General features: G+C 40.4%; 1 protein-coding gene across 11 annotated transcripts in view; it reads right to left on the reverse strand.

Moving 5' to 3' along the window:
* HSF2BP (heat shock transcription factor 2 binding protein) overlaps positions 1 to 17,000 on the reverse strand; it is a 47,419-nt gene extending 30,419 nt beyond the window's left edge. For 4 of the 11 annotated variants that reach the window (XR_011097460.1, XR_011097458.1, XM_068685306.1 and 1 more), the window contains exons 1-5: positions 15,826 to 16,735; positions 11,136 to 11,239; positions 7,361 to 7,510; positions 3,074 to 3,212; positions 1,260 to 1,377 (exon numbers count right to left, since the gene is read on the reverse strand). Coding sequence is in view for 9 of the 11 variants with exons in the window: in XM_068685306.1 (XP_068541407.1) it covers positions 1,260 to 1,377; positions 3,074 to 3,212; positions 7,361 to 7,510; positions 11,136 to 11,239; positions 15,826 to 16,279 (965 nt within the window). In the remaining 2 variants the exon portion in view is untranslated. Of the gene's footprint in view, positions 1 to 1,259; positions 1,378 to 3,073; positions 3,213 to 7,360; positions 7,511 to 11,135; positions 11,240 to 15,825; positions 16,737 to 16,846 lie in introns of those variants that run through there. The other 7 variants (XM_068685287.1, XM_068685317.1, XM_068685339.1 and 4 more) reach the window with 6 other exon arrangements.
* Positions 17,001 to 17,006: the final 6 nt, after the last annotated feature.

Consider the following 17,006-nt stretch of genomic DNA (forward strand, 5'->3'; position numbering starts at 1 on the left):
GCTAATGGAGAGGTAAGTGTTAGTAATGAGTTTTAGGAACCGAACACCAACAAGACACATAGGGAGCTTACAGACAAAAAGGAAACCTGACCACAGATGTAAAGACAAACACAGGGAAACATTTTGTGCTAAAACATTTGAGCAAATTAGGATCCTTCATTCCATGACAAGGCCATGAAGAAATCTCATTTCTGGCATTTGCTGTAATGTCACAATACAGCATTGTTTTGGGATTGCTTGTTTTTTAATCAAATGGCAAGTTCAGAGTAAGAGGGGAAAAAACCACCACATTTCTATCTTTGTGAAACACTGGATAACATTATCATAGCACTGAATTCAAGCTAATGCAACATATGCTTAAAATTTGAAGCCACATATCCTCAGCTTTTAATAGCTCTGAGAAAAAAGGAAAAGCCAACAGTTTATTTAATTCCTCCACCACCTGGTAAGTACAACTTTTCCAGTGTCTGAATAGTGTGACATGGCCTTAAGGTCTTTTCTTTACAACTTGGCATCACAAGGTCTCTTTACAGGCAGCACCTTTTAGAAATGTAAGTGCATGGTGCTTCTGGCTATTAAAGTAGGATAAAGTAATCTAATTTTTGCTTTTAGCAAACCACATTTTTTCACTAAGCAGATGTAGAATTTTACAGTCTTCTTCACATTGGAAAGGAACAAATATGAGTCCACATTTCCCACCGTTATTATTTAAAGCTTGACCTCACACCTTTCTTATCAAAACATGAGCCCCTTGTAAACCAGAGGAGCATATCCCTGCTCATCCCTACAATATTACAGTGCTTAAGAGACTTTCAAAGAGACACACACCCTGGTTGAAGCCAGCATTGCAGCCAAGCCTAGTGCATATGCAAAGAATGCTGCTGTGAAAACAGTTTTCCAACCATTATTTCTCATGTCACCACCAGATTTAAATAGTAGGAAGAAATTCTTTACTCAGAGGGTGGTGAGGTGCTGGCCCAGGCTGTCCAGGGAAGCTGTGGGTGCCCCATCCCTGGAGGTGCTCAAGGCCAGGCTGGATGGGGCTTTGGGCAGCCTGGGCTGGTGTCCCTGACCATGGCAGGGGGTTGGAACCGGGTGGGCTTTAAGGTCCCTTCCAAACCAACCTATTCTGTGATTCTGTGATCTCCATGAAAGGAAATAATGGAAGAGTGGGAAGACTCCTGTAATCACTGTGATCTGCACTGTAAGGTAATGGATTTCATTTGAAAAAAAAAAAAAAAAAAAAAAAGTCACCATACACTTTGAATTTGGTACAGAGTCCAGGCTTCATGTCTCCCAGGAGGTGCACCATTGTGTCCAACAATTCACGACTTGAAGTAACCAGGAACTCACGGCCACATGCCAGCGCAGCCACATCTGTGAGAGAACACAAAACATTACTCTAAAAATTCATGTTTCAAACAAAGGTTTATGCTAATTATGAGGACAACTAAAAAAAATGTCAGCTGTGAAGAATGAACTATGGCATCTATATAAACTTCAAATTATAACCATCTACACAGCAAATACTGAAGCGGCAAATGATACTGATTAAACTCCTTCATAATCCTGCTTTGATAATTCAAATATTTATTCAGGGTGGCCAGTATCCTAATAGTAACACAGTGAATCATGAAACAAAATGTTGGATTTAAGCAGTTGGAGCTGACATCTGCAAGTAATGTGGGAATGAAGCAGAGCTGATCATCATAGGTTCCGTTTTACAAAAATGAGATTGCAGATTGTTTTACAATCAGTCAATCCAATGTGCCTGGCACATTACACAACTGAAACGCTTGTGAAAGTCTACTCAAAAGTTCTTTTTCTATTTCTCTGCAATATTCATGCACAAACCAAAAGGCAAAAACATTTCCGGCAACTACTGCTCCAAAACATATTTTCCTGAAATGCTTTTCCTTATGCTTGCCCCATAATTCAGGGCATCCTCCTATGCAAGAGGTATCTTCCAGCAACCTTTATCATGCTGAAGTTTCAGCAACCCCTTTCCTAAATTACAAACAGAAAAATCTTGGCATTAACAAATTCACTGGAAAAAATTGTATAAGCTTCAGTGAGGCAAGATTTCATTCCACCACAGTGATTCCTGCTCAGGCAGAACACCACCATCCTTCCCCATCCAAGCCTTTAAACGTTTTCTTTGTTCAGACATTGCTTTTGCTATGATTTCTTTTTAATTTTTCCTCCAATGAGGCTATGGGAGAGAACTGCATCACACCTTTACTTGGTACAGTGGCACAGTGTGCCACATCCTGTGCTTTATTATAATCTTCAATGGAACCACGACACCTAAAATCACACATTCAAGAAAGCTGTTAATGCACGATTCCCTGACTTGTATAAATACCCATTGTTTCATCTGCCTTACATCATGACATTAACTAATGCCATTTTGAGAGCTGCACCATTTCACAAAAATGCAGCTGAGATATCGTCCCCATTTCCAATAGCCTTCCAAGTCAAGGGCAGCCAAACTAAGACAGATGCGTGGCTTCTAAAATAAATATTTAGTATAGAAGTTAAGGAAGTGAGGTTTGTTAACTTTTACTTCTCTTAGCACCATGGAATTGGGAGATCTAGAAGACAGTGAAGGTAGAGTCCACCTGGCATCAACAAAATTCTCACACAGTTTCAAAATGCTGAACACATACCTTGAGGTGGCTGCACCATCTGCAATTAAATTGAGATTAGAACATCTCTAAAATGTTAGAATTACCGGTGATTCAGAAAGTGTACTGCTTGACATTTACAAAGTAATGTGAATATAAATGATGGGTAAAATGGCCCTTTTTTTTTTACCTTAGATTGAACAGAAGTTTAAGGAATTTCAAAACTGAATGGCTTTTATGCATCTAATCCTGAACCATGCTACAGAAAGTACAACTCCTCACAGAGCTGCCAAATGACAAAATCTCTTAGAACCTTAAAAGAATAGGAAGTCACCAAAATACTACATAACTGACTTCGAAAAGCTGTAATTATTGCAGTACCTACATGGCATGTGGAAAATCCCAGTGCCTACAGAATGCTATTTTGAGAGAGAACATGAACTCACTTGTTACAATCCCTGCCAAAGCTAACACAAACTGATTTTCATCAGAATCCAAATCCTGCTGTTTCATGTCTTCACTTAATGACTTCACAAAGCTCTCCATAGTCTGTGCAGTGATTGTAAAAAACTTTGCTGCTTTGCTCTGCAAGTGTGGAGGAGAAAAAAAGGATTATGCACACTACAGCAACAATGATTATTAGATGCTACAGCCAGCTGGACAATCTGCAATATTCCTAAGACATCCAGTCACCTCACAAGACAGCGGAAAACAGCAGGTACACACTAAGTGATGTGTTTAATCCTCTAATATTAGAAACCATTAGCTCAGGAGAATATGGGAAACTACTCAATGCTACATTTATTTCTAAGACTATACTATTGTGTATTGACCTTCTAAACCCACAGGAATACGTATCAAACAAATAATTTAATCCTTAGTCTCAACACTGAGGACAGTAGCTTTTTGCTTTGCAGTAGTCGCATGAGGTGTTTCATATTAACATTTCAAAACAGCCATTTGGGTCAACATCCTATCCAGCTGAAGACTGGACAGCTGCCTAAGTTAGTGGTTTGACATGAATTTCCTATGAAAACGGATTAAATGCCCAGCAAATAAGCATTTGATTGGATCCTAAAAGGATTCATGAATTGCTCAATACAGATTGGAGAACAAGTGACTACGCAGAAGTTCCTTGGAAAAGGAAATTGAGGTCTCTTCTGGGTCACAGGTTGGATTTTGGTCAGCAGTGTCAGAAGTACAGCCCATAATTATGTGATGCAATCTTCCCCAGGCAGCACAAGACCTCGGCAGGAATACTGCTCTGTTTTGGGGTGTCTCAGTTGAAGAACCAACCGGCCAGCACAAAGCTCATAGCAGATCAAAGAGCCTTGTCAGAGGGGCAGGCAGAACCCACAGAGAAGAACTGAAAGAATCGTTCCTGTTTATTAGTAATTCTGACCTGTAAACCATTGCTGAAACACTATTTCCCACTGAGAATTCTGTTTTTTGTAAAAAAATAAAAAATAGCCTAACAGGAAGCCCAGATTTCCCAGTGCATTTAATAATTTTGCTAGTTGTTTCAGGAGAGAGCTGAAACTTCTAGTAATTTCCTGCAGCAACCCAGTAAAACAGCCAGGCAGTTCAAGAAAGTGCCTAGAAATTACGATCATTTTGTGAAATTCCAGAGCATCTATTCATTTTTCAAAATGACTGAGAAATTCAGTATTTTATCACAACCACTGTCGTCACAATATGTACAAATCTACTGATACCGTTCATTTATTCCTCCATTGCTCCACATTGACCACATCAAAGACGTATTTTGGGAGGAAAGGAATACAGTTCCTGCGGGGCGATTCCAGCAACAGGGAGTAAAAGGCAGGGTCAGCCAATACTCCATTTCTTCACAAATTAAATTGTGGTCCCCGAAGAACAGGAATAAAGGGATCATGGGGAAGAGAACATAAGAATGCACTTCTGCTTTGTCCGGATGTACTTTAACTACTTATATGGGCAATGTCCCTCAAAAAAGGTCATTTTAACATAAGCAGTGATGACAGTTCAAGCAGCAAAGCACATGAAATAAAGTGAAGGAAGAGAGACTACTACTGCAGACTAGAATAAGCTATTATAAAAAAGTGAATTCACATGAAAACACAAAAGAGTACTAAGCAAACCAAGTAACTGGTATGTTGCACAGACCCCAAACAAAATTTTTTGTCAGTCTCTTGAGGTGCCACTGGTGTCCTCTCTGCTGAGCCTTCTTCTTTCCAAACAACCATTCCTTAACTAGCGGGGAGGTCTGAGAAGCTGAGGCAGAAACCAGTCAGGTTTATAAACAGCATGTTACATACTTTGCACAGCCTAATCAGCTTGACAGTGCTTTCATGGAGCTGAAGAATCTCTCACTCACAGGCATGGAGATAAGGGCAGCTCTGAGAGCAGCCATTGACGTGCTTGAGCTCAGATGGTGTAAGGAACCCTTGGCATGCCAAGGAAACCCTGAATGAAAACATCAGGTACCATGCCATAAAACACAAAGCCATTTTTCACCATAGCAGGTAACTGAAATAGCCGACCACTCTGTAGGATCTAAAATTTCTCATGCTGAAGTAAACCCTGCTGCCATTCTGAAATCAAACCTTCAGTTTCTGTTTCAAAATTAGAGCCCTGAGAAGTGAATATTCAGCTGCAGGTTTTTTTTTTGAAAGACATCTAGAACAATCTCATGGGAATTAATTCATCTTTGGCACATGCAGGTAGGCATACTTGAAAACTCTCATGCTGCTTCTCTGGATGCTTCTCCAAGCTCTAGAAATGTTGAGCATGGGTAGGAACACCTGGCATTTCTCACCCAATGCCTTGCAAACTACTTGTGCTACAGTTCAAATTTGCTGCTCAAGTTTTGGCTTGCCTAACCCATATGGACACGAACGCTCTATTAGTCACAAACACCATTTCAGTCAATCTGCATTACAGAACTGTACAAAAGACCTACTTCTGTATCTGTGCAATGACTGAAAAAGCTGAACATTGGTCCCTAAGGCATGAAATTATCTTGAATTGATGCCACCCTTCCCCACACAGTTAAATATGAGCAATAGCTTGAAAGCACTCCTGATGTTCTTATACATTTGTGTAGTTCATAGCACCTTCTCAGGGGAAGGGGGAAGATGCTACAGGCATCACAGCTTGTCCAAAAATAACACAAACCAAAAACTTTTTATGACAAATCTCCATCGTCTCTTAATAACCTGACTCACTGTCAGCTGTAATCTGTCGTCGATGCAATGCCATGCAATCCTTTTATGTTTTTCCTAGTAGTCTTGGTGCAAACCCAGCCACTTTTCTTATCATGTTATGCGCACCAACACAAGAAAATGATGTCCACGAATTTTGCTATGACCTTCACTGGAAGAGCAGAAGTTCAGCGGGCTCTAATGATTGCTAGGAATGACTACAGCAGAAGCATTCTGCCTTTCAAATAAGCTTATAAACAAAAGTATGGCATCTTCATAGTAAGGCCTTGCACAAATCATCTCTGTATCGATTTTGGTTTTACTCAATTCCATTTAATTTTGATATTTAAGACTGCTTCCAAAAAGGCTTCCACTAAAACTGGTAATTTACAGCACTAGTGTTTTGTTTGAAGGGAGCGTGCCCTTTCAGTACCGTTTCTCAAGTCAAGTAATGATGGCGAGTCACCAGACAATTGTCTGCTCTTACAGCTATAAACTGTCCCGAAATACGCGATGTGGTTTTATACTGTTTTTGTTGCTATGTGGAGGCTTTGTAGCACCTGCTTGCCTGTCAGTTTTTTTGTATTTTGTATCTTGAATTACCAAAAGCTATCAATGAAAGGTATCACTGTACAGCTTTTTAATACCCAATACAAAGTTATACTTGCATTTTGGTGCGCCTGATCTGAAAAAGCTTTTACAAGCACACTGGTTCACCACTAATTGTAATGAACTAACACTATTCACTCAGATATTCACCATGCTGCTGAAAAATCAAGACAGAAGAAACTGTGGCATCAGTTCACTCAGCTTCAGTAGAAGTTCCTCTCATGTTGGCTATGACAAGACTGAAAATTGTATTTTTGTCAGCCTTGTTCTTCTGATCCCTCCTAATTCCATCAGCTGCACGTGGCAGTGAACTTGTGTTGGCTGTAATATTACCATTGTCTTTAACTGTTGGGTTGCTTTGTGTTTATTTGCATTTAATAACATACCTGTCCATGTTCATCATTTAATGAGATTCAGTAGACTTGAAACAGCTAGGCATTCTAAATATTTACATGAGTCTTGGAAATTAAGTTAGCACAAAGACTGTATTAGGATGAAGATTTAAAGGAGTTGAGAATTGATGGATGTATCTTCTCTTCCATGGAACTGGCTCCTCCAAGCTTTCTGCTGGCATGGGAATCGCTGCTTGTGCACAGTGCAAGTCTTTTGTGCAAGTAGTGTTAGCTTGCTAAGATATTTACGTTGTGCTAGCTGTAGCCTTGCTTCCAATTTAACTGTGTGTGGTGGAAAACAGTTAATCCTTTGATAACATGCAATTTAATTACTGCACTTATTCCCAGACTGCTACATATTGCTAAATAGCTCCAGCGCTTCTTAAATAAAAATGGATTTTCCCCCCAAAACATACAAATCAGAAAACATTTTTACTGTCCAATTAGTTTCTGAGATATATCCCTACATTAAAGTGTGTTACAGAGCAAGGTACGTCTTGTAAATACCCAACAGCATTGCCACTGCTAAGCGTTCCCCTGCCATACTTACTCCTCCTAGGATGGTTTTAACAGCTTCCTCGTTGCTGGAGACACCCCACAGCAAGGTGCACACCGCTGCACCCATCTCTGTGCAATACTCTGCTTGCTGCAGGAGCTGCTGCTTAGCCTCATGCAGGTGCTGCCGGAGGTCTAGTTTCTCCTGAAACAGGACAAGGAAATTTTGGTTGCGTTTTCTGTCAGCCCAGGTGTTTAGGCTACAGGACAGAACAAGAAACATCATCAAGGCCATATATGAAAGAGGGGGGGGAAATTCACAGCAGTTGCAGATGCAGACCTTCTCTCCTGAGCTCTATCTGAGTCGTGTGTCTATCATGTAGGCTGACAGTAACCAGAAGCCTGTCCACAAGGTCAGCCCAAGTGACCCACTCAGACTGAGCGGCACCTAGAGAAGCCTGATAGGAAAGTCGACTCCTGAGCAAATAGCTGCATGTCTCCGAGAAAGGGAAGGATTTCAGAGGTCAGCCTTTCCAGCCACCTTACGAAAGATAATGGGCACATCTTACAGGAAGAGAGAGTTGGATTGTTTTTCCAAATGGACCGCCTTAGCCAATGTGGCAGGGTTGCTGGCTATCTAGGATAAATCCTGTTGTCTCTTCCAACTTCTTTCAGCTGGCACATTCCTGAACAGCAGTGGCAAAATGAGACAGAGTCCCTACAAAAACAAGCCTAAGGTTTGAAGTTTAGAGTGCCTTTCCCGCTTAGGACCAGAAAAGCCCATGCTCTACCATGCATCCACCACCTGAGCGAGCTTGCAGAAAGCACAGAGCAATTCAATACAACCAGGACACAGTTTCACTTTGCCAGTACTTGCTTCCAATAAGATGGGAAGCTGGCCAGAAGATATCATGAGATTTGGTATGATTCTATGTCTCACTGGCTTGCTAGAAAATGCCACGGGGTAGTGAAGCTGCCGCATCTCATTCTGTCCATTTTGGGGGTATGTGATTTTCAGATTCAGCTCAGAAAACGCCCTCCCCAACCCAGCCTTCCCCATACATCTGGTTATCACAATGAAGTCTGCGGAATGAGAAGGGATCTTTTCTACGTCATTTTGGAAAGTAAGCAAACACAACAAAACTTTCAGGCATGTATTCCCAATGAGATTTTAAAATAAGTATCTTGTCATTTTAGGGGTTCACCTCAATGGTTTGGAAAGAACAGAAAGGTAAGCTCATCTGCAAATCTAAGTAGCATGTTATTTACAAAGTACAAAGCTGCTTGTCTTCTGTTTGTCATCAATTACCCACTTAACCTCCTGTACCACATCTGACAGACATATTTGAGTTGCTTTATCATGCTGCTAATGGAACACACAGAGTGTAGTTTGTAAAATTCAAATTAAATTTATGAAGCAGGTTGCTGTGTGTATTTTCTCTCCGGACTCTCTCTCACCTTATAATTCAATACATGCAAAAGGCTGTTGATTTCTTAGGCATGAAGTGCCAGGAAAAGTCTCTTAACTCTTAATTCCTCTGTAACAATGCTGAGACACAAAACTCTGCCATACCATAGAGTTAGATTCCCCCAGCAATGATGCAAAGCCACCACAAGAAATGCCAGAATTTTGAATACATCGAAAGCAACACCAGAACAAAGGTACGAAGCAAGGAAAACAAAGTAGTCTGTTCAAGAGCCAAGAAAACAAATAGAGCCTGCAAAAGCAAATAACCTAGCTCCTAGCTGGAAGCAGCACTCCCGAGAGTTCACATCACGAAGCAATTACTGTGCTGTGCAACACCACCATCTTCAGGAAATGGTCAAAGCACACAAATACAGCAGCACTTCAGTACCTAACTACAAAAAGGCAAGGAAGGCATTAGCCAAGAATAACATGTGCACTTCAAGTTTTGCTCAGGTTCAGAAAGCAGCGCAATTCCCTAATCAGCGACACAACGCTGCAAAGAAATTTTGGAAAACGGAATGTTGATTGCTGATCCCCTAAGAAAAGGGCACTGCTCAACCAGAAAAGGCATTTACTTTATGATCGTTTCAGTGTATCACTTCCTTTTCCTTCAGGAGATAAATAGGTAGAAAATAATTCAGGAACTATATGCAAGGATGCCTACAGCAGAACAGCAAGCAAATGAAACACACCGTGCAAAGTGATTAACAGGAACAAAAAATCACACACACACGTATATATACACACACAACATCACCATTTATCCCAAAGAGCTAAAGGATTTCATAATGTATATAAGCTCAATCCACTCAAATAGACATTTGTGGGATACGACAGGAGCTATTTAGACAACTGATGTATAGTGCTCTACAGCAAAGACGAGAAGAGCTTTGATCTGGAACACAAGAACAACTACTCTAAGTAAACTATCTGTGCTTGAACTAGGAGTTTCATCCAAAAGAAATCACAGACCTACACCACCTCCCATTCGTTCTGTAAGATTAGCATGCATAAAAGTTGGGGCCCACTTATTGAGTAGCTACAACAGCATTAAACATTAATATCTAAGCAGCATGAAATACTAGAGAGATTTCATCCTGGATGCTTATACAACTAACCACAGCAAAACTAAGTAGCTATTTCAAAATAGCTGTTCCCAAAGATACTTCTTTTGAAGTAAGGAGTACACAAATAGACAGCTATTCCATCACACTGGCTACCAAACTTCATTCCAGGATGACTTCTCCATACAGATATGCCCTAAAACGGCAAGTCTTATCTTTTCACTTATTTATTTTTCAAAAATGAAGTCATTTCTGTAGACTCATCTGCCTTTGTGCAACCCCCTACCTGGCAGATGCTATCTCTAGAAGCCCAGCAAGATGAGATTCTGCTGACTACAGGAGACAGCTCACAGTTCCGAGGAAGTGAACTTGCACAGGCAAATAATCAGCACTGATTCACACATCCCTCTCAAAGATTAAGCCACTGGTCTGTGTGATCCTGTTTGAATCCAAAAGGCTTCACGGAAGATCTGCAGTCTGAGAGGTCATGGTCTGGGTTATTCCTTCACTGTGAACAACTTTCCTCTTATAATCACTAAGCACAATATTGACATAGCAAAAGGAGCACTGTAATTCTGTTTTGACTCGCAGCTGTACATGGCAGTTGGATCAATAAGTGCACTGAGAAAGGCTATTAAAACTAAACAAAGGTACACAGCTTCAAGCAAGCCAAACAAGAAACTAGTTTCATTTTCTATATTGCGTGGCTTACATTATCTTCTATTTTTCTCTTTGAAAATATGTCATAGTTACACTGAATTGAAAAAAAAAATGATTTTGTAAAGTACCGTTTCAATGCCAACCGCACCACAATCTTCCCAAATACCCATTGTTTTACTTCAGCATGTTAATAGAGGCAAAATGATAATGATTGATTTTTAACACTCCTAACACCAGGAAGAACCCTACCAAGAAGCCCAGAACACAACCCCACACAGCTGCACCTCGCAGGATAAGCAAGCTCGAGAGATCTATGCAGTTATGGAAGAGTTACGTATGTAAGTGACAGACTGCCTGCTCACTGTACTTGTATCCGTACATGTTGAATACTGTTTTGGTATCTTGTCATATCTTATCTTGTTATAATATTGACCTTTTTCCCTTTCGACTGGGGAAAAATGCATCAAATGGTAATGAACTTCTAGGTAAGTAGCTGACTCATCATCTAACTACATGAATAGAAATCCCAGACTGTTTTCCAGGCTGATGATGTGACATGAAAATGGAAAATTGATCGCTACTGCTCTTGTTCTCAAAGCTCAAGAACACAGGTATCAATATACCACCAACAAATATACCTTCTTCTCTCTCATGCAATCTGCCTGGGCTGCTTCCAGGCGGGCTCTGAAGTGTTCACAATCCATTTTTAACTGCTCTAGTTCCTCCTCCTTTTTCTCCATGCCTGTGATAGAATAAATTAAATAAAGGAAATAATAAGTTACGACCAACTGGCTTGCATTAAAAAAAACCCGAATCCACTAAATGCAGATGCGTTAAATATTTGCTTGTGTTAGACCACCTCCTAGTGGCTAAAGTGACATACAGCAATCTGCCACATAGCTCCTACAAAATCTAAATGGACAAGATGTTTCTGATTCAAAACAGGGAAAGACTGAAAGAAACACATCTATCTACTAAATACTGTGTGCTGATAAAACACCATTCTGGAACCGAGCTCCAGACCCCCAGGGATTTTTTAAAATGTAGTCAATTTTCTACTTTTTTGGTCTCACAATCTGTCTGGTATCTTCAATGAATTCAGTGAATACAGAGAAAATCTAAAAAAAAAAGAGTACCAAGGTCATTCAAAAGTGATTGGTTCAATATGCAACGTACAAATTATGTGAATAGTAAGAATGTTGTGCAGCTATTTCAAGTATTTAAAAAATAATAGTTATAAAGCATTTAAAAAAATGGTAAACCATTTTAACATTGTCAGTGACAAATTTTATCACTGACTCCCTTTAAAAAATGAGTCTCTGATGTCATCACGTCACGTAAGACACATGCATTTCACATTACAATTTAGGTGCTTTATTTTAGTGAATGGAAATCAAGTTCAAAGCACTATATTTTGAAATACCAATATCTTTAAAAAAATCACCCTGAAGGTTATTTTTAACAATTACTGAGGTTTATATAGAGATATAGTATTTTATTTTAAAAACCATGGTTCTGAGGGGTTGGTATTTATACTGAAAAAAAAAACAAAAAACGGGAAACACATTTAAGTAATTCCAGGCAGTAACTGTATCTACTGTATTTTTTTATTAGCTTAAAAACAAGTTACACGCCACTTCAAGCACCACACCCTTGAGTATGAATGTTCAGTTTATAGCTTAGCACACTTTATGTACTTCGCCTTATACGTGGTCAATATTTTTGAATGTGTTTACCAATCAGCATATCATATTAAACCATAAAAAGATAACGTGAAAAATACAGCCCTTACTATCCAAAGAGGTTGGATTCTGGCATTTTGTTTACTAATTCTACATTTTTTGGAAATAAATTCCTTTATTTTTGTCCTAAGGGACAAAATATTATAATCTCAAATACACACACATTGCTTTGAGTAGCAGCTATAAACGAAGATAATTTAGCTACATACAGCTTTTCTAAAAAGGTGGAACATATTTCCCTCAGCTCTTGTGTGACTCTAAGCCACCTCACTAAGATTTTTTAACAGAAACCACAGAGGCAAGGAAAGGGTCCACTCCTAAGAAATAGATATGTGCCAGGGCACGTTCTCCAAGCATTCAATTCTTTTCAACCTGCAACTCAAGGGAAAATCATTAAAATGAAAGGAATTGATTGAATTTTTGAGGAACTACTCAAGTTAATGGTAGGAAACCTTCTCTTCCCTGAAGTGAAGAAAGTCCAGTCCCACACACCTATTACCATGTGAATGTGGGTCTTAAGTGCTTGAGGGAAAGGCATCTTGAGTCAGAGCAGGGCTCTGCTCATCAATGCAAGAACCTCTTCATCCTTGCCAAGTACATGCAGTGGAACCAACCCCCAGGGAAACCCTCTGGCTCTAGAAGGAAAGGGGCTCTCCAGAATGAAAAGAATCAACTCCTGCCTATGGGAGGATGGATCCACCCTGAATTCAGCAACAGCACAGCCAGCAGGCACACAGACACTGCATCCTTCACTGCTGGACTTCAAAGGACCTGGAACCAAAACTGAGCCAGGAGAAAGGGAATGCCATTAACTACTGTGTGTCAATACAGCACTACACCTTATCTTTTAACGTCCTCCAGATAAAAGGGGAAGTATTATACTCTATAGAGTATCGTGATGTTTTACGTCAAGGGAAATGAGGCTTAGGTCCACCCTATATGAAAAAAAAAAAAAAAAAAGGTAGTGTTTTAAGTTGATAAAAAGAAACCTACTTCTAGCTATGTCTTGTTCCTGGAAATTCCCTCTGTTATGTCCAATCAACTCTCCCAGCTGTGTACTCCTCTGCTCTGGAGTGAATTCAAGGTTGAATGCACCAGTCCCAACATTTGACAGCCCCTTACCACACAGCAGTTTAATGAATGCCAGAATAAACACCAGGCATTTTGCTGGCACCAAACACCACCACAGCTGTGCTGCTCACCGCCAGCACACCATGGTCATGCCAGCACAACAGGGAAGTCTCACCAGTTCTCCCACTGCTTGCAAGTCCCAGCCCTCTAGTAAAAAAGTTCCTTCCCTCTGGAGACTAAAATCTTGAAGCTGACACTGTCTACTTCATGCAAGTGAAGAGGAAGCTTTCACTAGCAACTTGGATGAGCAAAAAATATGAATATATGAATGACATCTTTATACACGCAGGAAATATATATTACAACTGCAGTAGTAAACCTCATTTTGGGAAGAAGTGACGTTTTTCTCTATGAGTAACAGCAGACTCACAAGCAGGCTTTGGGCAGGACAAAATAAGTGGCACATTTCAGCCCAGGTGGGCTCATTCTCATCCATGCTATAGGTCACACCAGGGTGTTTTCTAGAACAGAGATCTGCTCTCAAAGCTCTGGCAAATGGAGAACTGAGTACAATCACAATGAACGCCAACAAGCGATGTAATTCCAAGACTGCCAGCAGCTGTGCTGGTGTCCCTGTGACGTCCCATCTTCCGTGAACCAAATCTTCCCCTCAGCATGCTTCCGCCACTACAGAGGGGGAGGCAGAGTGGAGTAGCAAAAATCACTTGACTTGTCCAACTGTAGTGCAAAAGAGTGGCAAAAGACTGAATAAATATTCAAACCACATCATTAATTGGAAGGGAAGTCTCTGTTGTGGGGATATACGTGAGATAATCTGAAGCTGACTCAGCTTCGGGCCTACAAGGCCGAAGAGCCTACAGAGTACTGGCTAGCCAGCAAAACATTTGGAAAAAAGCTTTAAAATCCCTGTGCCAACACCACAAGCCTACAGCTAGAAGTCCCTGACACTGTCACCCTGATCTGTGGCACAAGGAGCGTAACAATCAGTGAGAAATCTCCACACTGAGCACTGAAAAAAATGGGTAAATCAAGGGTCTGACTAGATGAGGATCTTGAATCCTTAACCCAACTGGAAACAGTCCTTGATGTTGTACAACAACACAGACCATTTCCAGAACCTACATCACTTCTTATGACATGGATGATGTCCTGAGTGGCAGCAAGAGGGACAGGTGGCACAGTCTCCTCATCTCTATTGGTATTTGATGGCATGGAAAAATCCTTCCAAAGAGTGGATCATGGAGACAGCTGGAAACTCGGCCTCAATATACTACTTGGTATCAGATGGGCCTTCAGGCTGTATCTCATTCTTTGGAGGAGAAAAGGATGAAAAGTATTGGCACTAAGGTTCTGCCAGTGACTGCAGCAAGTCATAATGCTTAGCATACAGTTCTGAAGAGGAGGAACCGCTGGAGAACACGAGCATTTGAGCCACAATGTTTTCTAGGTATTCCACTGTAGTTCTCTCTAAGAAAGCTCGGTAAAGAATTAGTTAATTGTAGAAAAGCAACCCGAAGCCAAAGGATCCTAAGAAAAGTGGTTCCACATTTGTCTGACACCAAGACGTCATTTCAGAAGGCCTTCTGAATGTGGACACCCACACCAGGAGGTAGGGACGTGCTAGACAGATCCTCCTTGGCCTGGCTGCTTGGGTGTTTGAGGGAGTCCCACACAGCAGGAGTCAAGAACAGACTCAGCACCAAGACAGACTTCTTAGTCAGACTTTGCAAATTAACCTTCGATTAATCACTTAATATTCCAGAAGATACACCCTTTCTAATCTGTTTGAATACTTGTCCCATGTCTTTTCAGACAAAAGCGATTCCTAGGAGAACGAGTGAATTGTATTGCTGCACGTAAGCTACATGCTAGGCACGGATCTGGCTCAGATTTGGTCCTGATGTCATGTTGGAAGTGATTTAGTTGTTGGAAAAATAATGCAAAGAGAATTAACACAGAACAAACGGACTCTGGGGACAGCAGTAAAAAGACTTTTGCAATAGTGTCTCCAATGTTTTTATTATTATTATACTTACGGCCATAAAAAATATACAAGCAAAACCCAAGACAAACTAGATATAAAAATATTACCTCTTCAGTCAGATTTAACTTCTTATCTGCTGCAATTCATCATTTTTATTATTTTGGTTTTTGTTTTTCATCTCAGAAGACGTTTTGAAAAACAGAGTACTTACCTCTTCTCTCAAAGAAGAATTACTTTCTTTTTTTTTTTTTTTTTTTGGATACAGCTTCCTTTACTGCTGAATTAAGTATGTTTTTGTCCACAGCAAAATATTTTTAAAGATTAATTTGACATAAGTCTAATTATTTCTAACGTAGTTTCTAATTTTCCTCATTACAATCACATCAATTTAATGAGGCAGTCATTGAACATTATAGTTTAATCTGGATTACCTCAACAAACTCTGTAACCATTCAAAAACCAGTTTATTCTAAGTAGTTTTGACAGAAACTGCAACATGGTACCACTCACTTGACTCAACAGCATCCAGTTTCTGGAATGTCCACAAGATATCCCCATTTAATATTTTGGGCAAGAAATCCCGCAATTGCATAACCTCAGTTGTCAGCCTTTCCAAATCACTCCTTCTAACCTTAACGAAGTCCTCTTTGGTCTCAGCCTTCTGAAATTGGGAAAAAAACAAACAAACAAACAACAAAGACAACACACACACAAAAACCATACCCACAGAACACCACAAAAACCCTCCAACCAACAACAAAGACACCACTACTGCTCTGCAGTACTCCTTCTCTCTCAGACAAAAAGATTGTTCTGTATCACAGCATTTCAGAAATTCGTAACCTGATTTTAAAAAGGAACTAGCCAGTAATAATTTAAAACAAGACTCTGGAATAGAAACTCTACGACTGTAATCTAATTTTTGCCACTCTGGCCTGAAGGAAACCATATTACTTCTCTTCATGTTTCTTCACCTAAAATGTGTGCAAGGTCCCTCAGAACGTTGCAAAAATTAACATTCACATGTTTGAAACTGTTAACAGATGTACATATGCTGAGCTATTGTTTTGAGACAATTGTTTTTGTTGTAAAGCATACGCTATAACTGTTTTTAATTAACTCAAGTATTTGCAAGATCTTCAGTCACCTTTGCTAAATTACCACAGCTCTTTCAGAAGAAATTATGTTTTTCAAAATAATTCACCTTTTGCAAGGAGCAAAAACAATTTGCAATCTAACCCCATATAGGAGTGACTCAATCCCAAGTAAATACAAGAAAAACGTTTACTAATTTCCCCTTGTGCCAAGCTACTCCTCTGAAATAACTTCAATTTTGAAATCCAAGAGAACATGCATTAATTTTAAGACGATACAGAAATTTCTGTATAAAAACTCCTAAACTCCAGGTGTCTCGCTCATAGCATTCAGACAGTTTTTATTTCCAATATAGGCAGCACAGCCCCCCACAGCACCCAGCGACCAGCACAAAATGGCGGCGGCTCCCCCCTTCCCCCGCCGCCCTCCGCGCTACCTGCGCGTCCCCCTCGAGGCCCGCGCGGCGCCGCATGGCAGGGCGCGTGACGTCACGCCCAGGTCCCCGTGACGTCACCGGGGAGGAATAAAACCTTATTTGGGCAGGGCGCGGGAAGAGGGAGGGGGAAGGAAGGAAGGGGGGGGAAGGTTGGCTGGAG

Source organism: Anas acuta, chromosome 1 (assembly GCF_963932015.1).
Source record: "Anas acuta chromosome 1, bAnaAcu1.1, whole genome shotgun sequence".
Classification (NCBI taxonomy): domain Eukaryota; kingdom Metazoa; phylum Chordata; class Aves; order Anseriformes; family Anatidae; genus Anas; species Anas acuta.